The following is a 25,681-nucleotide window of genomic DNA, read 5'->3' on the forward strand; positions in this document are numbered from 1 at the left end:
GAAAATATTGCATGCTTTGCATCATGGCTTAAGAAGGGGTTTCAGCTAGAAGAGATGGAGAAGTTGGCAGAACACTTCATATGAGATGGCAGTTTCAAAATTTGCTTCCTGCATTCAATTTTCAGTATATTGAACCTGGCCTTCAGGGGAAATTACAATGCTTCTCTCTCTGATCAGACTATTGTGGGAGATGGGCACTGTAAAACATCACTTTGTAAGGTAATTTATCATTGGAGTTATAATATCTGGCTTTTTTGCAAGTTACATATTTAGGATTAACCTGATATTGTTGATAAAGTTGTTTTTAACAACTTTAGGAAATCATGGTTAATGTATTTCTAGTAACTCCAAATGGATTATTTGAGACGTTCGTTTTCAGTCTTCTGTTCTTACACTGAAGCGCCTGCTTCTGGCTTATATACGAAATCTATTCCTACAATTCCTTTTTTAAGTTTTCTACAGGTATAACTTAGGAAGCATCTCTAGCCACTTCTTTCAATCTTTGTATTTATTTCCAAATAGATACATGCGCCTCAAAAGAATTTTATTCAGGGCACTTGAGTAGTCTCTGCTTTAGCTGAATGTCATGTTTCTTTAATGCTGATAATGAAGGATTTACTGATTGCTCTACTTCAGGTGGGAGGAATGAGGAGGAACTAAAGATGGTCATGGCAAATTGTTTGCCTTGTCTTCTAAGGGGATGGGGGAAAAGGCTGACAATGTGCTTTTGTTGTGTTGATGGTGACATCTTGTAAATACAAACTCCTAAAATTCAGTTCAGTTTTGCAGTTTACTATGTATGTGTCATGTAAAATGGTATGAGAGTTGAGTAGCTAATGTCTTGTCTGCATTGGTGACACATTAATGTGTAATCATATTTTATATTTTGACACTGATGTAAATTTAGATGTCTAAATATATCTCAGTGAGTGAAAAAGAAACTACTGCGAGTGGGATGAAACATCATGAAATTCTGACCTGCTTTTGACCTTTTCTTTAACAGGTAAGTTCAGTTCTACGCTCTACGAGACAGGGGGCTGCGACATGTCACTTGTGAACTTTGAGCCAGCTGCAAGAAGAGCATCGAACATCTGGTGTGTGTGAAGGCCAGTCAAGAGTGATGATTCTTGTCTTACTGCAACCAAATACTTAATTTTAATTTTAAAAAGTTATTTAGTATGGACTACCAGAAATAAAATACAGAATATTATCCATATACTTTTACTTTTGAAACCCAAGTGATTTTTAGAAGATGAGATTAACTGCATAGGTTTTTTCGTTGGGTGTTTTTTTTTTTTTTTTGTGGGTTTTGGTTTGGTTTTTTTGGTACTTAAATAAAGCTCAGAAAATAAAGACTACTATTGCTTAAGCAATACAAACAGACAACTTGACGTGCATTTTTGATTGGTTTTAGAAAGTTTTTAAGGATTTAGACCAGGTTTTGCAAAAGCAGGTAGCTGTTGACCATAATGGCTTTTAACTTACAAATGAACTTCCAATTGTGAAGCAAAAGTAAACTGATAAAATTTGTTCTCAAGTTCATAGCTGGCATGAAACAATACATAGAAGTGTTGACATGCCTGAGGTTGATATCTGACTTGGAGCTGAAATAGCCAGCTATAGACTGGAAAGTTCATCTGCTGTTGGAAAGATGCTGTTTCTCTGAAGGGACAGGAGGCAGAAGAAAGAAAAACAATACAAAACCTCCTGTCCCCCTGCAATCTGCTTCACTAAATAGAAACACTGTGAAGCTATTGTCATGCAAAATGCCACAAATTCCTACCACATGTAGGGGGAATAGCTATTGGAATTATGGAGCAATGGATATAGAAGCTCCCATATTCAAATCTTGTGAAATTGTGCAAGTGCCTTTGGTAGAGTTGAACTTTGACAAAGTTCTGTCTTCCTTGCACAAAGCTGCCAATGCCTGCCTTCTACTGCTTGCATGTTCTAGATGCAGTGGCTTTGCTGATGGCTGCTGTTACAAAGTTACATGTACTAATGGAAGAAACAGACTGGCCACATCCAAATAATCAGATCTCACTTTTAGAGAATACTTGAGTTTTAGTGAAGTGAAATTGATAACAAAGAATGTTTTTATCTTAAGGCAAGAAACTGAAGGAAAGTTGCATAAATTTGATACAAGTCTTACAGCCATGTGATTTACATGGAAAACAAACATCCAAAAGCTATCCAAAATTGGGGGAAAAAAGCAGTGGTTGGATATGGACTCCCGTACAGTAAGAGAAATTTCTCCTCATCTCTAATGAATGTAAATTGCAAAGTAGTTTTGCTCTTCTTTAGCAGAGGCTTAAGTTTTATTTAAAATTGTTTTTCAGAAGCTGTTTAAGGTTAAGTAATGCAGTATACTTGTGTTAAGTATGTACTATCTTGGGCAGTCTGGGGACCTTGGTAAAAACAGTACTGAATTAACATAAACTCTAAGTGAACACATAGAGGACACTGTGCTGCTCTAGAGATGTTACGTGTGTTTGCACATCAGTAACTAACAGATTATAAAACATTTTTTTTTCTTTTTTCTTTTTTTTCCCCAAGGGGAATAATTACTATCATGCTAATCCGTGTTGGACAACTCTGGGACTAGGTGTTGAGAAAATTATACCAAGGTTAAAGAGTCTCCTGATTTGCTGTGGCTACAGAAGTTGCCATAATACACAAGACTAAGTGGATACTTGTATTTAAAACATGATTGAAGGAAAAACTTACATATTTTTAGATAGAATTTACAGGGAGTCAAAATTAATTTGGGACACTAGAAAATTAAGAGTGGCCTGTTGAAATAAAATGTAGTTTTATAATCTGAAGTCTTTCCCCTGTTCTTATAGTGACACGGACTCTCACGTATCGAGTTCTACCTCAGTTCGCTTTTATCCACATGATCTAGTAAGTTTTTTGTCTTTATTTTTAAAGCATGCAAAAAATCAGAAGGCTTTCAAATTTTATAGCACTGATTAACCATCCTGTGTGGTAGTTCTCTGTTCTTAAGAACAATTTTTGCCTGGGTTTAGATGAAGATTATGTATTGTTGCAGTGTCATATATACATACAAATTCATCTTTCTGCATAGTACTTTAAAATTAAATATAACTGGCTTTCTCTGATCTAAAGCATAGTTATTTTCTAAATCACATGGAAATTGTTCTGAGATACTTTGTAAAGGTTTCCAGAGATAACTTGGCCAGAGCTTTCCTTCTGTGCTAAGGTCAGCAGTCAACAGAAAGAATAAATTTCTTGTTCTGTCCAAAAGAAACTCCAGAAGTTTCCCTGAAAGGAATTTAAAAATTTGTCATTGGAATCTGTCATATGGAATTTTAATTAGTATGCAGGAGTGACTGGGAAGAAAGGCAGAGCTTACACTGTTAAATACCACAAATAGCTTTAGAATTCTTCAGTTTTGTGATCTCAAGCCTTTTATATTATTGTAAAGTTCAGGCATACCTGCAATCTTAATTCTGAAGTCTTACATTGCTGGGTCAGTGCAAGAGGTCATGATATTTATGATCATGATCCTTAAACTAGGAAACCAAAGTACATTGAAGTACCTAATGACCTCATCAAGAGGGAAAATGAAATATGAGTTCAGCATTTAGCAAAGGAAGAGAAGGCCTTCATTTGCCTGACTGTGCTTTTGATCAAGAATGTGCTTTTTGTACCTGGTGTCTGCTAGAGGAATTTTCTTTGCTTTTCACTATCCCCCTTGAAAATGTAGCCCTCTAAAAAGAGGCTGCATTTTCTCTCTTGTGCTGTTGGTTTGCTAGCATGAAGGGAATGGTTCTGCTTAAGGCAAACTCGCACTTGTAAAAGCTTAGGCCATGTGTCTTAATTGAAATTTTCTACTGAAATTTATTATTAGTGTTGGTGAAGATTAAGGTGTTTCTACCTTTTCAGAAACCAAATTTTTTAAAAGCCGTCAAAAAAGTATGTGTTTTTTGACACAGCTTATGCTGGATAGTATGTTTTGTGTTTTTGAACTGCCTTTCGGAAGGCAGTGTTTCCTGCTTGGTTTTTTTATTAGTATTTTTCTAGGAAGGCAAAGGTGGCTGAGCAAAGTTAAAGTATATTAATGCTTTAAGGAGTCATTAAAAAAATTCAAAGATGCAAAATTGAATGTTAAACTTTATAGGGGTTTGGATGTTTAAGGTTTTTTTACAGTCATCTTAATGTTGACACTTAAAGGTGGTACTATTTAAATTTTAGTCTTTGCCTGAAAAGATTGAGAGGTTTTTCTTTCATTAAATAATGGTTTAATGATGTGATGGTATAAAGGGCAGTGCATTAAGATGTCTCTTGGCCTGTTAATGAAACTAAGAAAATGGGTTAGATGGCACATACGTACTGTAGTAACTTTTTAACCTTTGGAGCACTCTTCTTGGATGTCCTGGTTGTTGCTATTACTGTGATTTCAAAAGAACTCTAGAGTGACAAACTACAAAATAAGTGAGAATTATAGTCAGTGATAAACACTACTTAAGTAGTTAGGGCAAAGCTTTTTTTAGTTTGTCTCTCAGAATTCTGAATGTCATGAGTTTGACCACTGATGCATGCATATAATGCTTTGTCCTGCAGAAACAACCATTCAGCATGGGTCTGCATGCAGGTTAGCTAACTTGAAGAAATGTGTTGCAATTTATTTGAAGTCAGTGTTGAGTTATTTTTGCAGTATACTTTATTTCTGTTTGCATATCAGTTTACGTGTCTTCAAATTTGAAGTTTTGGAGTATGTGGGATAATGTACTTGGAAGACATGTTTGCACTTCATTTGAAATAAGGCATATGCTAAAATGCCAAGCAGTTGTGTTGTATGGAAATAATTATTGCTGTTGGTGCTATTCATTTGCCATAAGGACAGGAGAAGTAAGTAGAAGCCTGAGAACTGATAATGTTTAACAAGGAAACTTCTCAAAAGTGAAACTAAATAATTCTAACAATTTTCTCCAAAGCAGTTTACAGTAGAATACAGTGATATAATAAAAATGAGCTTTTATTAATACTGACTTTCTTTTAGCTTTCTCTTCCTCAGATCAGGCTGAACAGGCTGCTAACCATGGATACAGATCTCTTGGAGCAGCAAGATATTGACCTGAGCCCTGACCTTCAGGACCACATGCAACCTCAAGAGGAAGCAGCTCAAAAAGTCAAGCAGTACTACCGCTTTTGGATTCTGCCTAAACTTTGGATTAGCATCAATTTTGATAGATTAACTCTTCTGGCTTTATTTGATAGGTGAGATCTTCATATGTTACTAGACCTCAGAAAGTAATAATTAAAAAATTGTAACTGGACTGTAATCCAGATAAAGATATATCCTTAGAGAATTTTACTCATTTACCATATTCTGAATGATTAAAGAATAATACAAAATGCAGTTTTTCTAAAATAACAATTCCTACTCTCCCTTCTTCTCTGGTGATGTAAAGAAGGGGAAAAAAGATGCTTCATTTTGCATGGATGGGCGATAATGTATTTGCATTGTAAAAAAGATTTGTTGCTAATCTTTAAAGCTAGAAAATAACTTCCAAAAAAACTGATTGAAAGGGTCTAGAACCTGGCATACTTACATTACTTCAGCAAGTAGAGAGAGTTTACTTGTTGTTTCAAAGCATTATTCCCAAGGGCCTTTGAGCACCGCACCCTGTTGTGCCTGCTGCATTTACCTAGTGGAATAAAGTGGAGGTGACGCCATTTAAAAAAAAAGTTACAAACTTTTGGAATACATAGGGTATTTAAATTTTGGCAATAAACTTCATGAGATAAACATAGTAGTGATTCTTTCCAGGAAGAAATAATATTCTGTTCTTAAGCACTGCCGATATCATACGGAATTATCTTTATTCCACTTGGAATATATTAGTCAATGGAGTGTATTTTTAGCTTCTTTGTTATAAAATTCGGAATGACAGCCTATATGCAGATAAGCTACCATGTGTATTTTCACAGGTTTGTAGTCATCCTGTGTGCACCTTGAATATAGATTTGTTACATACCATTCTTCTGGTTGAGGATTTGAATTATTCCTGAAGTTGTTTGCTGAAGTTGTCTTCTGCTGTTTAAAAATCAGTTCCATAAGATACTAATTGCTTTCGGCTGTTGTTGAAATCCTGGTAGCTCCTAGCTTTGCGAAAGGACAGTATGCTAGTATAGGCAATGCAAGTTCAGATCTATTCTTAACTATTTTGCTACCAGCATCATAACTCTTAAGTTCTGACCCTAACTGTTCCCTTGCAGATATTTTCTAGACATAGTTAGCTTTTAATTCTATCTTTTATTTTTTGTTTGATTGGTTTTTTTTTTTTGTTTTTAATTTTCCTCTAATACAGGAATCGTGAGATCCTTGAAAACGTGTTAGCTGTCATCCTAGCTATTCTAGTTGCATTTCTGGGCTCCGTACTTCTTATAGAGGGCTTTTTCAAGGATATTTGGGTCTTCCAGTTCTGCCTGGTAATAGCCAGTTGTCAGTACTCACTGTTGAAGGTATTTTGATTTCTATCTTTGCTTTCTATAAACAACAGCAATAACTTTTGTTGGGTGTTGCAGGTTAGATAGAGCTTTGCAGAAAAACCTGCATGCTTATGATTTAAGAAGAAATGAGTAAACTGCTGTTTTGTGGAAAGTTTGGTAGGTGCTTATAGAAGGTCAATGCACTAGACTGGTTTATGTTAAACAACTCTTTATTTGCTGTTCTCATGCACTTTATTGTTTTCCAAAAGAGGAGCATAGTCTTACTGGTTGAAAACAGCCTACAAATTAAACTTGAAGGGATTTTTTTGTTTGGTTGGTTTTGGGGATTTTTTTTTTTATTAGTGAATACACCTCAATGCATTCATATTAAGCAGTTATATCTAGGCATATTTTTAGTCAGAATCTTAGGGGTTTTTAGAAAACTGTAATTTAGTGATTGTCTGTTTCTTTGTGATTAGACTATTAGGGTGGGCATTAGATTTAAAATTAAATTGCATAATATTTTTGTGCTTAAAAATACAAGTTTTAAAAATTAGTTTTGGTTTTTTTTCAACAATAACTTAACACCTTTGGTGATAGACGTATACTTTTTGAACAGATTTTATGGTTTGACACATTGTGCTATTTAAAGGCTGTACAGTGGTTTGATAATTGTGAAATTAGTTGTAGATGTTATTAGAAGAACTTTAATCAAGAAAGCTGGAGGGAGGGGGAAGAGGTATATGCATTTACCTGTAGATTGGGTAACTTTCCTCTTTCCATTTTGGTTTCAGAGTGTTCAGCCAGATTCTTCTTCCCCTCGGCATGTAAGTCATAGGCATATACTGCTATACTTAACCCTGTAGAGAGAACTAAGAAGCTCCACAGATCTTTTTGATTTGATCTTTTTGGCATTTCTCTTATGTGCCTTCTCATAAGGCACAAGAGGCTTATGTTGTCTTAGTGTCTGAGAAGGGACTTGATACTATTTTTAATCCCCCCCCCCCCAATATGTTTGTATTTAGCAAATCATGTCCTCCCTAAGATCAGCTTTTGCTATAGAGCCATTTGTCATAGGTTTTTTAATGAGTCTTTAGTATTCAAGCAATTATACTGAGAATGTTAATGTTGAAATTTGCTATGCTGGTATGAACTGACACAGCTTTGATGTTCTATTCTGGTCTTGTAGATCATTCAATTGTCCTAGTATGCACATAGACTTATATTTTTCAGTCTGTTTAGGCTGAGTAGGCAATTCTCTAGTGAGCATTAACATTTGAGCATGGAAATGTTAATGTGCTAGTGTTGCACAATATGTTTATATTCTGTTATGCATCTGCTAGATTGCCAAGATAAAATATTTTTGTTGTGCTTTATCATCTCTTATTAGGATATTATTCCTCTGCAGCAAGTAATATTATTTTTTGTGGTAACTTGTATGTTTTTAATGAACACACAAATAGAGATATATGTCCCTCTCTACCCCCACAGGAACAATATCTGAGTAATAAACTTTTATTGCTCTTTTTTCAGACTGTATATATTCTCTCTTGCTTGTGAAGCCTACTCAGACTTTCTCTGGCATTTAATATTGCAAAAAACATGCTTTAAAACTTAATGGAGAATAAGGGTAAATATAACTTAGTCTAACTTAATTGTTGTCCTCATTATAAAGCCACACACAAAAAAAATCACTGCAGTGCAATGCATTAAGGATTTTATGAACAAACCTTAAGGATGTGACAGGACATTAACTGTTGAGCAATGACTAAATTTTGATTCTGAAATTACCTGTAATAGAAGAGTATCAGTTGCTTTTTCTGCTAATTATGAAGCAAATGTTCTATTTTCTGTTTTAAACAGGGTCATAATCGTATCATAGCCTATAGTAGGCCTGTATATTTCTGTTTATGCTGTGGTCTTATTTGGCTGTTGGATTATGGCAGCAGAAACATATCTACAACAAGATTCAGGTTGTATGGAATGGCTTTCACCAACCCATTGCTACTGCTGTCAGCCAGGGACTTAGTTATAGGTGAGTGGCTTTGGGTTTAGTGGGTTTTTTTTTTTAATGGTTTTGCATTGTTTGCTTCACCACAGCAGCAGTCCCCACCTCACCCCCCAAGCATCTTGTTATGATACTGTTGCATCATCACTTTTTTAAATGTAGTCATTTAGTTTCCATGGGAAGTGTAGTTTTAGCTTTGCTGAAGTTTATGGGAAAATCCCCCCCTTCTATAGCTTTATTGTAAGAACTGCAGAGATGTCAAGTAGTTTAAGTGTCATAGGGAGAAAAAGTTTTAGCTCTCTTATCTAGTATCTTCATCCCTGAACCTTCCATTGTTTCTTAACTTGTATCTAGATATGCTACTTTGCTTGGATATAGCTGCTGAGTAGTTAAATGTTTTGATTTGGACTCTTTCACCCTCTTCAGAGGGGCTTGTGGCAAGTGAGTAGGAATTCTCTTAAATCAGGTTACTCAGCAATCGGGTAGACCAGTATGGACACAATTTTAAAAACACTATAGACAGATCGTACTATCTGTCTTCTCAGAACAGGCCTGTCAACAAAAATATAATTCTGGGCTGTATGAGGTGTTTTTCTTATATTCTGAATAGCACAGTGCATTCACAGTACTGCTGGTATTTAACACTCCTCCATCTCACACCCCCAAAGAACCCAACCCCAAAAAACCCTCAAAGCCCAACAAATTTTTCCCCTGTTGTAGTTGTTACTACTTTCAATAAACTCTAAGTAATCTCAGGCAGAGTCTGAGAGAAAGGAGAGAGAGAGAGAGAGAGAACACAAAGATTTGAAGAACATCTTGTCATAGGCACTTTTGTGAATATTCTTTAATGGAGCAAAGTTATTTGGGTAATCCTCTCTGCATCATCTGGAGGGGAAGAAAATATGTAAGAATTAACCCAAATTGAACACACTTGCTCTTCAGTCATACCAAAATACCTGTGTATGAAAGACTATGGCAGTTAAATGTTATGACTGCTTGCCTCCAATTTTTGGACAGTCCTCTGTCCAATGAAAGTTAACATTTGGTTTTGTTTCTTAGTCTCTCATTCTTATTAAAGAAGACAATTATGAATTAGTTTTTATTACTTGATTTTTAGTAACATCCTGAATTTCATATCATGTGTTGTTTTGCCCCTTCTACTTTCTGCTGCTAAATCTATATTTAAACTTAAATGTCCAGACAGAAAAGGTCTAAATGACTTACGAACAGAGCATTTCCAAAGGTGTTTTTCTACAGATACTATGGATCTGTTTATGCACTGGCATACTTAACTATAGATACTTTTGTCTCAAGATATAAAACTAGCTTAATTTCCCCTTGTTTATGCTTTGTCAGTTGCAGAAGGCTTTCCCCTTCCCTTAATCACCTTGAGTCATTGCTGTAATGTATATCCATATCCCCATAGAATAATACATATGTGCCTATGTAGGTGGTGTGTTGTAATGTGAAAGTGACCTACTTCTGTTTAAAAGTCTTATCCATCTTTAAAAAGATGTGCTGGCATCTTCACCAGGTTGCATCCATTTTGGGATTAATTTTTAAGGCTATTTAGTTCTTCTGAATGCTTTTTGATCCTTTTGATTTACTGTTCTTCTTTGGTATCTTGCACCAGCTTAGGTTCTTATAAAGAACTTCTTTACTGTAAGAGTGACAGAGCACTGGAACAGGTTGCCCAGGAGGGTTGTGGAGTCTCCTACACTGGAGATATTCAAGGCCCGCCTGGACAAGTTCCTGTGTGATATACTGTAGGTTACCCTGCTCTTGCAGGGGGGTTGGACTAGATGATCTTTTGAGGTCCCTTCCAACCCTTGGGATTCTGTTATTTCTTGGCAGTTCTATTAGTAAAAAAAAAAAATAAAAAAATTGCCAGAACAGCTCTCACTTAAATCAAAACAGAAACCTACACCCCCCCACGCACACACATGCATGCCCTTGCCTTTGGAGCAATTCTTAATGTTGGTAAAACTGTTTAAAAAGCTTTGTGTATATATCACAAAGCAAGCTGGCTACTAGCAAACATACTTTGTTAGCATGAAGTAGAAATCTCAGCTGCCTCTTTTCCCATTCCCAAGCATAGCTACTCGAACAACACAGGTGCAGGGCAAGGCAGACTTTGTGTTTAGATAACATAATTGCTGTGTCCTTGCCAACAGACAAGTGAGGACTGGTATAAATTTCATATGAGTTTATTTTGTCCCACATACTGATCTATCGTTCTAAGTCTGTTCAATGTTTACGATGATCTGGTTTCACCTACATGGTCCCCATTAGGGAGCAATTTTGTTGCAGACTTTAATATTGGGGTTTTACTGGACTGATCTCCCTAAACTATTTATTACCAGATCTGTTTTGTAATTTTGTTTTAAATCAACCCAATATAGCTCAACTTCAGGCCTTCGCAATACAATTTTTTCACCTCTCAGTGAGAGAACACTTTGCCTCCTACATAGGCGTCCTGGAGTAAAGATTTGAGATAAAGGTTTGACTACAAAATTCTGGAAAATATTTTCTTCAGGTCCCGAGTAGCTGGTCCTTGGTCTTGTTTCCTGTTTTGTATCAGTAGGAAGATGCAGAACTCTGTTTTTCCCAAACCTTGAACCTGCATGCCTTTAAATTACAGTTATTTAAGTTCAGTGAGGAGTAGGAAAAGAAAATCAGAATTAGTTATCTCACTGTAGATACTTCTAAAGTGTTATACTTTATATCCATAGAATGGTTGGATACTAAAGTTAGAAACTTAAAATTGAGGCTTGTGATTCTTTACAGAATATTTAAAACTGGTTGCTGCTTCTGGTCACTGAAGCTACAAGTCAATAAGGTCATAGAATTCCTACCTAAACTGCTAGATTTTGTCTGCTAGGGTTATTTTCATGGCTAGATCCTTTTATCCTATAGAACCTAGAACATACAATGTAACTCTCTAGCAGCAGCATATCTAAAGTACTTAACAGTTGTGTAAAAGATTGTTATTTATTTATATTCCTGAAACGGAAAATAAATGCTATTACAGGTTGGGACATAACTGTCTATATTAAGTGGCCTTAATTTCTCTTTGCATTCTTAAATCCTGTAATTTGCAGAGGTTTTAGTGATTGATACAGTTATTCCTTTCATATAAAAGTCATTTAGGATCAGAACTTTTCAGAAGTGGTCTGGGAAAAAGAGTGAAATTCAGACTCTATTAGTGGCAGAAAACCCATGGTGAAATGCTTGGCCTCTCTTACGTCAATGTGGCTGGTGTTGCTCCTTAGTCCTGTAACTCCAGACAGGCAGTTAGGCTCAGATAAGTACATGTTTACAATGAGTGAGAACTTACAAATCTTCTAATCCGTAAACACTCTTGGCTGCTGTTTGTGAAATAAAAATGGAAAGCCTGAATTGGCCTGTGTCCATTTCTACAGTGATTAAAAGGGAAGTGCAAGAACTCTTTTGACTGTTGATCTATGCAACCTCTACCTTCAGTAAGTCGAGTCACTGGAGTGCAGATACACATAATGGATGTTTTCCTTAGAAATAGTTATAGAAGTTCTTCAATGATGTTAGATGGTGTGTGTGACACCATAGAACTTAAATTGAAGATGACATTACCTTGCTATATTTTTCATGCTTTTTCAACTTTTTTTTTTCTTCCATAGTGTTTACACTATGTTTTCCCATAGTATTCTTCATTGGTCTCCTGCCTCAGGTGAATACATTTGTGATGTATCTCTGTGAACAGCTGGATATTCATGTCTTCGGTGGCAATGGTGAGTGGTGTGTTTTTGTGTTAGTGACAACAACATTAGATTAAGGGCAGCCATCAGATCAGTAGGGTAGTTACTAATAGTGTAATCACTAAATATTTTTTATTCCTACCCTCTAAACATAGAATACTAATTATTTTTTTAAGAGGCTAAAGGTCTTCTGATTACTGAGGACTAAAATTACTGCCCTAGCAAGTCTGTCAATAAGTGTACTTTCCTTCTCAGCTGGTTTTTGTTGCAGTTAACCATTTCTATAGTAATGCTGTTGAATAAATGAGGAGGCATATAAAGCCACATAGGTTTTTCTTTAAGGAAAAAAAGGAACAACACAAGTAGTGCTGTGGGGTTTCTGTATCAGAGGGGTGTTGCAACTAGGGGGCTAATACCTGAATCTGAAGTATTTTGTATTCTAATCTGATTATATTCTAATCTAATTACATAATACTGTCTACTTTTTTATTTTCAGCTACCACAAGCCTGCTTGCAGCACTTTACAGTTTTATCTGTAGTATTGTGGCAGTAGCCTTGTTGTATGGACTGTGCTATGGTGCCCTGAAGGTGAGCAAAATTTTAGGGTCGGTTCTTTACTTCCTATTATCTTAGATACTTAATTATACAGAAAGTAAATTAGAAATATTAACCTGATTTTGTAGACTTGCTCAGCTGTGATGCCAATAAAGGAGATGCAATGCAGAAACAAAACAGTTTTTTGCTTCTAAAAGGTGTATGATATGTGTGTACACAAACAGGCCAAAACCATGACACTTACCATCATGTTTATAATTGTACATTAGTTCTTGGGGGGAAGTATTAAAAAAAAAACCCAAAAAAAAAAAACACCCCCAAAAAAACAACAGAAAATCACATAAGTGGTTTGTTTTTCTACCGCAGCTGTATTGATTTGCTGATGTCTCAAAATGGCTCCTGTGACTGTTTCTGGTTTGCAGCACTGGGAAAAAATAGTCTTTTCAAAACTAATCTTAATTTGAAAAGAAACCAGGAAATAGTTTGCAGTGTCAAAGTGAAGATGTGTGTGTATCTTAAAAGATAGTTAGGTGGCAAGTGTGATGGTGGGGGAAACCAAACCCAACTGTTTTTCCTTGCTTGAAGTGCCATTCTATTTGGAAATGTTGTGGTATTGATTCTTCGGTTTCAGATGTGTTAATAATCAAATGCTCTTGCTTCACAATTAATTATAGCATGTGTGCCTTCAAACTTTAGATCCATTCTGGCAGAGTAAAAGGTTGCTAGAGGTAGTACTCCTGTGATGCTGTCACCTGCAGAATATCATTAGTGTGTATGTTTGTCTTATTAGCCTTTTAAGAACACATGTGTTCAAGATAAACTTTAGCCAAGAATTGCTTTCTCCTCTTTGCAGATACAGTATAGATCATAGAAACAAATCCCTGGTTTAATCTAAATCCAACACATTAGGAAAAAAATCCAAGTGAAAATGTAACTTCCAAAATTAAGTGATTAAATGCAACTCTAAACCTGTGGTCTCAAGGAATGCCTAAAATTATTCCTAAGGGGTATGAAAATGGATGACTGTTCAATGATCAAGATAGGGTAGGTTTAAGGGAGTTAGACGCAGGTAAATATGTCTAACTAGGTAAACATTTAACAGTGTTTCTGTACTGAAAGGCCTGATCCATTTTTTGTGGAATTGAGTTAATTTTTCCATTCTCTTACTATGATATCCATAACTCTTCTGTATCAGATAAGTGTTGTATACTTTGTCTCCTTTTTATTAACACTTCATTTCTATCTCCAGGATTCTTGGGATGGGCAACATATTCCAGTTCTCTTCTCCATATTTTGTGGTTTGTTAGTGGCAATATCATATCATCTCAGCAGACAAAGTAGTGACCCTTCTGTACTTTTGTAAGTGACTCAGTGTGTGTCCCTTCCCCAGGGAAGAAACAAGTTGCAAGGGAATGTTATTTATAATGTTAGATGTTGGTACTGTTTGAACTAGTAGTCAACAGCATTATCAAAAATAGTATATTGATTCAGTAGTTAGAAAGAAGTTCTCAAATTTTGCACCTAGTTCCTCTTCTAATGACAACTTCTTTTTGCCTTCTGACAAATCGCCTATGTGCAAAAATCTGATTTGACTGCCTGCTGATGTTCTCCAAAATGCCAGTGAGGTGCCAACTTCCTGCTGGTGTGTTTCTGCTGAGCAACCTGTACCCATTCTATATTTGAAGAGGTGCACAAAGCTGCAGTTTAAGATGAAGCCCATGTGGATGTTTAGAACTGCTTCTCTCACTTAATTCATTATTGTGTTCTTATCTTAAATGTGTGCTCAGAGCACTTGTTCAAATAATTTCATCTCAGGTGAAAAACAGTAGAACTGTTTTGGTGATGAGCATTCCTATCTAGCATGGGGAAAGATGTATTCATGTTGCCATTCTGAGGAGGAGCATTGATCTCATGAGATTCAGTTAATAATTATGTGTGTAAAACAAAACCATTCCACTAGGAGAAACACCTCCCACAGAATAGCCAATAGAGGCTCAGTTACACACCTGGACTAGGCAGATCTTGAACTTGGATTTAAATTTAGCCATAATGTTGGATGAACTTGATAAGCAGTAGTCTAGAGTAGATAGTGAGGGGCCTCTTCTGTGAACAGGGAGATTAATGATTTGCGAGTGTTCACAAAGAAGAATTCTTATCTTTGGGTTGATGGCTCAGCCTTGTCCTGTTAGTCTTAGTTCAGATGACTTTACTCATTTGGTATGAGGTTCTTGTCTGTAGATACCTCTTTTTGTTTTCTTTCCAAGTACTATAGCCTGGATGCTTATTTTGCCTGCAGATTCACCCATTCAGATGTGGCATGATTAAGCATTGCAACGTATTGCAATATTGCCTTTGGAGAGCTGTGTCTTATTCTGTAGTGAGCTTCCTGTCCATAAAATGAAGTAATACATATTTCTGTAGCACACAGGCTATTGTAAGGAAAAAAATGCCATTGAGGGGTTGTAAGACACTTAAGTACGGGTAGCACTGCTGCATATGGTCTTCTGAAAGTTTAAATATAAATTTCTGGGACCTTTGTACCCGCAATGTCTGCTAAGAATTTAGTAGTTAGTCAGCATGGATAATTCATTAATTAATCAGGGTGGTATAGATTTTTTTGTTGTTGTTGAAGTTTGAATTTAAACCAAGGAATTCTTGGTTTTCTAATTGGTGTTGACAGACCACTTCTGAACTTTGCACGAAGTTATATTTCAGTTATTTATGAACTCAAGTCTTGCTTCGTAAGTACTTAAATTCGGTGTGTGTTCAGTTACTCCATTGGTAGTGGACAAAGTGCTGTTTGAACAGTATCTGGCTGCTCAACTTTAAGGGTGGTCATTGCATGCAACCAGTGAACTAATTCTTTTATAAAATTGAAAGCTCATATGTGTAGATTTGCTCAGCCTTATGAAAGCACTCATAGGCCAGGATGATGTGTTTCTTGTAGTCAACTTGTAGTAGAAGTTTTAACTCTATTATTCATCTAAAATATTCATCAAATAGAACAGTACATGATTTTCAGTGGCTTCTTTTTTGTGTCTTTAAGCTCTTTAGTGCAATCAAAATTTTTTCCTAATTCTGAAGACAAAAACCCTGAGGATCCTCTGTCTGAAGTAAAAGATCCTTTACCTGAAAAGCTTAGAAATTCTGTGGTGAGTAGGCTTTTTAATTTTTTTTTTATTTTATCTAAGCATTTACTATATGTTGGTTTGTATAGCATCAATCTGGATCTTACTTAGCTAACAATTACCGTGGTGTTGATTTAGAATGGCTATCAGAGCATTTTCTTAAAATGTGCAGATGAACCAATGTACTACAGTGAGAGTACAATATTATATTGCAATTTAAGTTACTTAAAAGGAGGAATGAATTGGAATTAGCATTCCCTAGTGTGAATTCAGTAAAGTATCATAGACTGTTTTCTTATAGCTCACTGGTAATAAATGATACTTGCTTTTGTGCCGAAGTTAGTGGTGGCAAAACTATATTAACTCAGCATGTCTGGTAATTCTGAGCAAGAGCTTTGTGCCTGCTGATCCAGAAGCAGAAAATAAAAGTGGTTTAAAGTGATGTGAGGTTTTTTTGGGGGAGGGTGTTTTGGTTTTTGTTAGTTAGTGGGGTTTTTGTTGGGTTTTTTCTTTTTTTGCTTGTAGTTTCTTTGGATGGTTTTGGTTGGGTTTTTTGTTTTGGTTTTTGTTTTGCATTGGTTTAGTTTTTCATAGAATCATAGAATAGTTAGGGTTGGAAAGGACCTCAAGATCTTCTAGTTCCAACCCCCCTGCCATGGGCAGGGACACCTCACACTAAACCATCCCACCCAAGGCTTCATCCAACCTGGCCTTGAACACTGGCAGGGATGGAGCACTCACAACCTCCCTGGGCAACCAATTCCAGTGCCTCACCACCCTAACAGGAAAGAATTTCCTCCTTATATCCAATCTAAACTTCCCTTGTTTAAGTTTTAACCCGTTACCCCTTGTCCTGTTTGGTTTTTTTGTTTTGTTTTTTTTTTTGGTTCTTTTTTTTTTTTAAGAAGCAGGTATAACCTGTTCCAATTACTTTAGCATGTACTTGGAATTTTTAATACAAATTCACTCTATTTATGGAAGTAATATTGAAACACTATTCTTAACACAGTGGAGCAGCAAGTAAAAGACTTAAGAAGCTTAGTATGTCTAAACTTGGAGATGCTGAGTTGGAGTGGCCCTAAGTACATATTGCCCCCTTGTGACTGAGCCTGGCATTTGTACATTTCATTATTTTTTGCCTGTTGCCAAGAGCTTGTATTAGCTTTTTAGGGGTAATGGGAAATTCAGACTTTTTTACCAGGATTATTTGAAATCCATCCTTTACCTTTCTGCAAAGGAGGAGGGAGAAGTGTTAAAGAACCTCTTTGTTCTGTCTAGTTGCTAGCTCTGTCGAGGCAGCTGCTGTCCAGAGCTCCCAGGTGCCCCATAGTCTCGGCAATGCTTGGATCATAAATGGGAAATTATGTTAGCCCTTCCAGCTTGTTCATCAGTGCTGTAAGGGATGGAGTCCTTACACCACCTCAAAGTCCAGAATCAGAGAATATATTGGATGTATTAGCTTCTCCTGCCTCACTTTGGGTGTTCATCTTTCCACTTAACTCATTTGAGCTAATGCTCTTAGCTGTAAGATTTGTTTTCTGGAGTTTCTGATAACTTCCATTTGAAATAATTAACACTGGCATCATTAGAAAATCTTCTATCATTTTCAGTGTTACTGTGATGGGCATTAAGAATCTGAAGAACGCTAAGTTGGTATTTTCTAAAATTATTTTTGTTTTGGCTCTGCAGAGTGAACGATTACAGTCTGACCTGATTGTGTGTATAGTCATTGGTGTACTCTATTTTGCAATTCACGTCAGTACAGTATTTACAGTTTTACAGGTAAGGTGTTACATCATGTCTAGCATTTGTCTTCTACATATAAATACTCTAATGTGATATAAAGCTTTTCCTGGTAGTGTACTGGGTTTCCTGACTACTTTTATATGATCTTTAAATATGTAGTGTGACAAGTGTATCTTTGTGTTCCAATTTTACATGCTCAAAAACTCGTCTGCTCTTCTCCTAGTTTCTTACATTCTGGATTTTTACTTCTGTCACTAACACAGTATCCTCTTCTGCTTCATCTATCTCAATTAAATCATGTCAGGATCATTTAGGAGTAAGGAAAAATGAAACTAAAAAGTCCTGAAGGCTTGATTCCTCAGTGGTGAGGGCCTGAGCCCTGACTTGGCAATTGTATGTTCATGTGGATGTAGACTATAGAATAGGGGAGTCCTGCTTTACTAGAATAGTTATTTACAGGACTTCAGTGAGCCTTTGAGTTTTTTATCAGTCTAGCTAATACTACTGCTTCAGATGCTTTTATGTGTATATATGACACCTATGTGATAATGATAACATGGGACCAGATCCTGTGTTCATAAGTAGAGGCATTTACCTAAAGCATTGCACTTACTAAGTTTCTTGTTTTGGTATTCCTGTAATGGAACTATCAGTTCATGAACAGCCTTCTGTCAGGCAAATGAAAGTTTCCTGTGTTTATTTTTGAAGGATTTTATTCTCCTGCTGGTGCCTGCAGTTAGAGAAACTAATTTTAAAAAGCATATGTGTTTAGCTTCAGGTTTTCAGGTGAAGTGTCCTATTTAACCAGATGTACTAGTTTTACTTCTAAGGAAAATATCTCTTCTGTTGTATGGCTGGACTTCCGCATTCCACCCAAATGTTGCTTTCTCCCATGTTTGGAAAACTTGTCTATATGCTCTTCACTAGTTCTATAGGCTTAAGCTTCACAGAATTTCTGAATCAAGAACTTATAACAAAGTAATGCAATTCTAATTTTGTTATGATACATCTAGAAATTTAGAGAAAATTTTGATGTCTGGGAAGTGCTACTGTGAAATCTAGTCTTCATACCACTTTAATACAGCAGTATTTTGTGGTTTCTGTGGAAGAGTTTGGTTTTGTTGGGGTCTTCTTATTCACCACCTTCTCAAGAGAATAGAAGATTAATGATTTATTTTTCCTTAGGCTCATACTTCCTTTTATCCAGCAGATGAATATGTAAATTGGGTTCGGCCTTTAAGGGATAATGGTTGTATCATTTATAAAATGCAATGCAGATGGTTCGGAAGCAATGGCCTATGAAGGAAGACTGGTGTACTATTTTTACTTTAAGATCAAATAAGAAATGCTTAGAAAACAAATTTTCACTAAGTATTTGAAAGTGGGTAGTACAGCTACTCATGAACAAATAGGTTGCCAACTTACTATTACCAGGAGCACCTGCCTAGATGCTTGAACAGGTATTACATTTATTAGTGAATGATTTTGTTTATAAACCACAAACCTTGATTTCTTCATTTCTTCTTTTTAGCCTATTTTAAGTTATGTTCTCTATGCATTGGTGGGTACAGTAGGCTTTGTGACCCATTATGTTCTGCCTCAACTCCGAAAGCAACTTCCTTGGCATTGCTTTTCTCACCCACTGCTGAAAACCAAGGAATACTATCAGTTTGAAGTCCGAAGTAAGTATAATTCATGACACATTTTTGTACTTGCTGTAGTTGCTGACCAACTCAAGTTACCTGTTGATGCACTTAATCTCTTTTTGTTATTCTTACCTCTTGAGTGTTTAATGACATCTAATCTAGAAATGTCTTAGTTTCCACTGTTGCGACGTTTTTATTGCTAACAGCAAGCAGAAAAAGTTTCTGTCAGAAATGGCTTATAAACAACTGAAGCCACTTTTGATTTTTCTTTTCAGTTAGTTTTCAAGGTAACTCAGTAGTGAAAAGAAAGCAAACATTCTGCTGTTTCTAGAAGCAGAGAATTATGAACAGTAGTTTTAATATGCTAAACTATTTGGAGGAATAAGTGACAAGTGCAGTAGTATAATTGTATGCATTAGGATTTTGGGTTTTTTTTAATCTGTTAAACTATAGAAGCTGCAGTTGGTGCCCTTCTGCTGATACTTGACTTCAGTATTTCCATATGTAGCAGTGTTTTCAGGAAAGTTGGAAGTCCTGTCCAGTAATGTTAAATATAAGTTTGTAGCACTTCCCAGTTTGATCCCTGCAGCTTTGAGAATTTATGCTGTGTCTGTGAGTGATAGTCCTTATGGCATCTGACATAGGAAAGGAACTTCAGTTTTTGTTGGGGCTCATCTAGGCATGTGCAGTTGCATTTGTCTATTCCACTTCGTAAAATAAATTTTCTCATCATCTACACTTGCATTACTTTGAAATACAGCAGTCCTGTTATGTATTTTGCAATTGCTGTGGAAGTCTGAAAGAAGTTCTGATGTCTCAGACATCTGTGTTGGCAGGTTACATGTACTCTTCTATATTGTAGTCATAAACCAGAAATCTTTTGGTTTGAGTATGGTTGGAAAACATCCTTTTGCATGAGAGAATGTGTCAGGTAGCTTCATCAGTATCAATGTTGAAATTATTGAAGAGGTGACAACCCGGTTTGTGTTCTGCCGTGTGCAGAAAGCAAGTAGCTTGTGAACTGTAATATGTTTTGTATAGGTGTGTAACAGTGCAAAAACTCTACTGGGACTGCCAACAGTAGCTTAACAAGAGCTTCTCTTTATTTTGGTTAGATAAATTTAGGCAAGTCCAGTGTGAAAATACAGTTAGCGTTTGGCTCCACAAATCACTTGGATCAAGAATCTTTATTCTGCTAACTAAGTTGGATTTGACGGTGCAATCTGACTTCTTTTTAATATATCTTGATAGGTGCTGCACATGTTATGTGGTTTGAGAAACTTCATATTTGGCTCCTTTTCATAGAGAAGAATGTTATCTATCCACTGATAGTCCTCAATGAGCTTAGTAGCAGCGCTAAGAATATTGCTAGTCCAAAGAAACTGGATACTGAGTAAGTAGAAGAGGCTATCTCAAGTAATCTGAGTATGTCTTCTGTGGTGGGAAGTTAAATAGCGAGTTCTGGCCTCAGTGTGGAGACAGTTAATACTATTGCCTTTAAACTAAGGTAACAAATTTTTCTTTATTTGAAAGCTCTTATAAAACCAAGTCACTTTGCTGATTTAAATCGAATGGAATATTACAGTCTTAAACTAGGAACCCAATTCATAGCATGCACTGTAAAGATTTTAGGTTGCAGAATTATCTAGTAGTGTGATATCTGAATTTCCTTTTTGATCTTCAGTCTAATATATTGAGACTGCAAGTTTAAGACAGCAACAATATGTTCTGGTATTCTGTCAGATGCAAATTTATGACTTGAGTAATGTTTCCTGAGTTGGTATGTCAGTTTACAGCCCCTCTGCAGCTTTCTGCTCTCAAGAAACTCCCCAGGCCTTGTGGCCCCTGAGTATAATCTGTATCCAGATGGAATTGCATCCTGTGTCTTAAATTGAGCCTTAGCTATAATCCCCCAAGTATGTGACTGTCTTAACAAATGAGAGCTCAATAATAGGTCCTGCATTTTTGCCTCCAAGAACAGAGACCAAGTACCTCTTTTTGAAGTTCTATTGATTAAGAGCAGAAGTGTTGCAGAGAAAATAAATCTTGACACAAAATGGAGTACCAGGGGGAGGGAGGAGATTCTTTGAGTGTGGGGTTGTTTTGGGGTGTTTTGTGGTGTTTTTTGTTTTGATTTTAAGCTTAATAATCCCTGGATCTATTAATTTTTTTCTTTGGGTTCATTACTCTTGTCACTACAAGACCTTTGGAAGGAATGTTGCCATTGCATTGACATTATTTTTATAACCCTTTGATCTGTCAGTTACTATCTCTGAAAAAGAATATTACGAAGTTTATCATTAAGTCGTGGTTCTGCCAATATAAACTAGAGCAGTATATAGTCATGAGGAAACGGTGATAATCCAGTGTTCATTAACATCCTCTTCTGATTAATCTGTAGCAGTGCTGGCATTTTTGCATCTCAATATTCATAACCTAAATTAAAAACCAGATTTTCTGTTCAGAATACAAGGATATTTTGCCTCCTGATTTAGCAAGTCTTATAAATAATGCTAATCCATGAACACTGGTTTGAGAATACTGTTAGAAAGATTAGGATAGTAGCCTTTAAATACAAATAATCTGAGGTTGTCTTTAAAATAACCCAACAAATTAAACCCTACCCAGCCACCCCCCTACAAAACTCCAAAAGCAAACATAAATCTAAAGCTTGATTTTGAAGAGATTGGCAATGCATGACAGTAACAATTTAGGTGGTCTTTAAAGCCCTTTTGGACAGGAGATAAGTAACTGTTTTGTGTGAATTTCTTATACAGGTTGGGCGCTTTAATGATCACAATAGCTGGCTTGAAGTTACTGCGTTCATCATTCAGTAGCCCAACGTGCCAGTATGTCACTGTTATTTTCACAGTGCTGTTCTTTACTTTTGATTACAAAAGTTTTACTGAGACCATGCTGCTAGATCTCTTCTTCATGTCCATACTCTTCAGCAAGGTAACTTTAACTCTCTCTTTCTAGGTGTCTCAGGTCACCCAAAAGGGAAATCAGATAGCCCTAACTTGATAGGTAAACATCGGTCCTATTGGTACTGTAACCAATATGCTGTGAGACAGCTAAGACTTCTCTTCCCAAAGCACTTGTTTTCTTGAGAAAGCAGACGTGACCTTCTAAACATCTCATTAGTTTCTGGTAGCAGAGCAATGAATTGCATGTTAAAGATACTTGTTTTATTATTACATTGTTTTTGTGTCTCAAGGTTTCTGGTAGACCAGTGAGAACTTTAGGGTGACCAGTAAAATCCTCAGGATATTTGTGTACTGCAAAGCATGTTGATTGTTAGCCAAGTCACTAAATTATTCTCTTCTCTCTTTTTTTCCCTGTAGCTTTGGGAACTCTTTTATAAATTGAGGTTTGTATATACTTACATTGCTCCCTGGCAGATCACATGGGGATCTGCCTTCCATGCTTTTGCCCAGCCCTTTGCTGTGCCACGTATCCTTTGAAAATGCAGACGTTTTCCTAAAGTCATGTATTATAACTTCTGAACGTTGCATTGTAATGAATTGTATGGTATGGTCTAAAGCTACTGAAGGAACGGGTTTGTCTAGTGAGTATTTATCAAAAATTGTTCATACTTTCTGCCTTGCTACAATGCTTCTGTAGACTGGTTTGAATGGAGTGTTGAGAGAGGATTCTCTGTAGGAGGAAAAGAATGACCACAGTGTCTACTGCCAAATTTTCACTTATTTCTATGTTTAAAAACAAAATATTCCCCTTATTGCTGAAGATACTGTAAAGATGCTTTGTTGTGTAAAAATTCTGGAGATACTGTTTTGGTCTTAATTGGTGGTGTTGTCTGTTCCGGGTACTATCACAGGAGCTTGAACAACAGTAGTTGTTGCTTTGCTTTCCTTAATTCTGTTATCCTACAGATTCTGCAATGTTGTTTGTCCAAGCAGCTGTGTCAGCTTTCTTCTCTACTCCACTGAATCCTTTTCTGGGAAGTGCAATATTCATCACTTCGTATGCCAGACCTGTTAAATTCTGGGAAAGAGACTACAAGTAGGTGAAATAAAACCTTTAAGTTTGCCCTTTTGTTTTTCTGTACAAATGTATTGGTTTTGGGGGGTTGTTGGTGTTTTTGTTTGAGGGGTGCATTTGCCTTTTTTACTTTTTACCTCTCCATGTGCTGCTTTGTTTTCCCAGTTTATAGCACTGAGAGTTTTCAATGAACTTGCTTCTGAAATGCTGTAGCAGCTGGTTTTTATACTAGCAACATTAGCTTCTTGAGTAAAAGAAGTGAATTTATGTACAAGAAGGTTTTGAGGGGCAGTCTGTAACTGTATTTGGCCTGTGTTCATTACTGCTTGTTTCACAACTAAAACTGGCTAACCTCAATATAAAAATCTTGAAAGTAAATCAACTTTGAAGGTGAGATCAGTAGTAAAAGATTTTTCATGTCAGATGATACCTTCTTTATTTGTCTGAAGTCCAATATTTTTGTAGATTAGACCAGTAGAATGTTAAAACAGCATAGGGCAAGATGAATGGATAGTTCTGGTATTTGTGGAGAATTCTTCATTTCACTGCTTTATTGCTTTTTTTTTTTTTTTCATTCTAACACTGGAACAGTTTAAACACAGTGTTCCTGGTATTACTTTAACTCTTTAAAGTTGTAACTTCAGCCAGTGAAATAACTTTCTGAAAATTTCCTTTTCAGTAAAGTCCACTGAAATGTCAGCTGTGCCGCTTTAATTTTTTTAACTTTGTCACATCTAAAGCTTATGATATTTATCTAAGAAAATGCATACATTTATTATCTCTAAAGCTAAATATTATTCTATGGCTGCCTACTGTGGGCAAACTTTATTAGGTATTGGATCAGAAAACAGAAAATACTTTTACATATGAGAAGAGCAGCAAATTTGCATATAAAGTAATTTTAAACAACTTTTTGAAACTTTCAGTGGGGATAATTTTTATCAGGTTTTATTCTGTTAGTTATTTCTTCCCTTAGATTTTCTTGCAGCCATACATTTTGTGTTAAGTATGCTTTATTTTATGATTTTTCAGTACAAAGCGTGTGGATCACTCAAATACAAGACTGGCTTCACAGCTTGATCGAAATCCAGGTGCCTTTTGTAGTCTGAGTTTTCTGTGGTTTGGGTTGGGTTTTTTGGGGTGAAGCAGTTGTGGGTGGGTGGGGCAGGGAGAGGAGGGGATTGTGTTATAGGGTCTTTATAGGATTCATGATCAGTTTGCCTTTGATCTTCTTCAACTCTGCCCAACCTTTCTGTCTATTGTTTTCTCCTCCATCATCTCATTCTTCTTTATTCATTAGACACTCCTAGAACTTTTTCTTGTTTCCCCCTTACATTTGTGTCTGTGCTTTACTGCTTTACTTACAATCATCTGCATTAAGCTGTTTCACTTTTTAGCCTTAAAGTGATTTTTAAAAAGGTAAATGTTATCTGAGGGAGTCTCAATGTCATAGTGATGTACAGTACACAGTCATTACCAAGATAATTCTGTGCTCATTTGCTTTTGCCCTTTGTGTGGAATAGATTGGTGGGAGATGCAAGAGTGGAACTGGAGGAGTAATTTGGAAAATGGAGGAGTTACTAAGGGGAAAAAACTGGTTCAAAAATACTAAATGTCACTTAGCATTCACTTGGAGTTGTCCATTAAGGGGGTTGTGTGTGTAGAGAATGACCTTGAAACAGTGTTAAGAAAAAGTGAAGGATGGAATGTGAAGTGATACCTGACATTCAAGCTTCATGTTCTTCTGCAGGTTCAGGTAATAACCCACATCCAATCTTCCTGCAGGTTCAGATGATAACAACCTGAATTCTATCTTCTATGAACATTTAACACGTTCCCTTCAGCACAGCCTGTGTGGAGACTTGTTGTTGGGTCGGTGGGGAAACTATAGTACTGGGGACTGCTTCATCCTAGCCTCTGACTACCTCAATGCACTAGTACACCTTATAGAGATAGGAAATGGCTTGGTCACCTTCCAGCTGAGGGGGCTTGAATTCAGAGGTGAGTGTGTTACACTCTTTCCTTAGCTGTCTGTATTAAAAAGTGGAATTCTGCTTTGGAAACTTAAGTTATTTCCAGTTCCAACCTGTAAAGGAATTGCTTTGAAAAGGGGCTGTAGGGCTGCTTCATGCTTGTGTCTTTTGTGAGGGGAAAACTAGCTTACTCTAGCAGAGTTGATGCTATATCTGTTTCTGTTTTAGTGCAATATGGCTACTGTAATTGATTATTAGATACACCTAATAAAAATGTGGCTGACACACCAGAGGACTGTGCTGCCATTCAGCGAGACCTGGACAGGCTGGAGAGTTGGGCGGGGAGAAACTTGATGACATTTAACAAGGGCAAGTGTAGAGTCTTGCATCTGGGGAAGAACAACCCCATGTACCAGTACAGGTTGGGGGT

The 25,681-nt window shown here is 36.4% G+C and overlaps 1 protein-coding gene across 7 annotated transcripts in view; it reads left to right on the plus strand.

The window, feature by feature from the left end:
* PCNX1 (pecanex 1) overlaps positions 1-25,681 on the plus strand; it is a 91,181-nt gene that overhangs the window by 43,833 nt on the left and 21,667 nt on the right. For 3 of the 7 annotated variants that reach the window (XM_065685932.1, XM_065685933.1, XM_065685937.1), the window contains 17 exons: positions 2,847-2,904; positions 5,027-5,244; positions 6,339-6,492; positions 7,254-7,286; positions 8,323-8,494; positions 12,124-12,234; positions 12,698-12,789; positions 14,006-14,115; positions 15,803-15,908; positions 17,574-17,666; positions 19,162-19,312; positions 20,528-20,669; positions 22,054-22,231; positions 22,621-22,729; positions 23,170-23,299; positions 24,311-24,369; positions 25,064-25,279. In XM_065685932.1, coding sequence (XP_065542004.1) covers positions 2,847-2,904; positions 5,027-5,244; positions 6,339-6,492; positions 7,254-7,286; positions 8,323-8,494; positions 12,124-12,234; positions 12,698-12,789; positions 14,006-14,115; positions 15,803-15,908; positions 17,574-17,666; positions 19,162-19,312; positions 20,528-20,669; positions 22,054-22,231; positions 22,621-22,729; positions 23,170-23,299; positions 24,311-24,369; positions 25,064-25,279 — 2,132 coding nt within the window. Of the gene's footprint in view, positions 1-1,003; positions 1,095-2,846; positions 2,905-5,026; positions 5,245-6,338; positions 6,493-7,253; positions 7,287-8,322; positions 8,495-12,123; positions 12,235-12,697; positions 12,790-14,005; positions 14,116-15,802; positions 15,909-17,573; positions 17,667-19,161; positions 19,313-20,527; positions 20,670-22,053; positions 22,232-22,620; positions 22,730-23,169; positions 23,300-24,310; positions 24,370-25,063; positions 25,280-25,681 lie in introns of all 7 variants that reach the window. The other 4 variants (XM_065685931.1, XM_065685935.1, XM_065685936.1 and 1 more) reach the window with 3 other exon arrangements.

Source organism: Lathamus discolor, chromosome 6, assembly GCF_037157495.1.
Source record: "Lathamus discolor isolate bLatDis1 chromosome 6, bLatDis1.hap1, whole genome shotgun sequence".
NCBI lineage: Eukaryota > Metazoa > Chordata > Aves > Psittaciformes > Psittacidae > Lathamus > Lathamus discolor.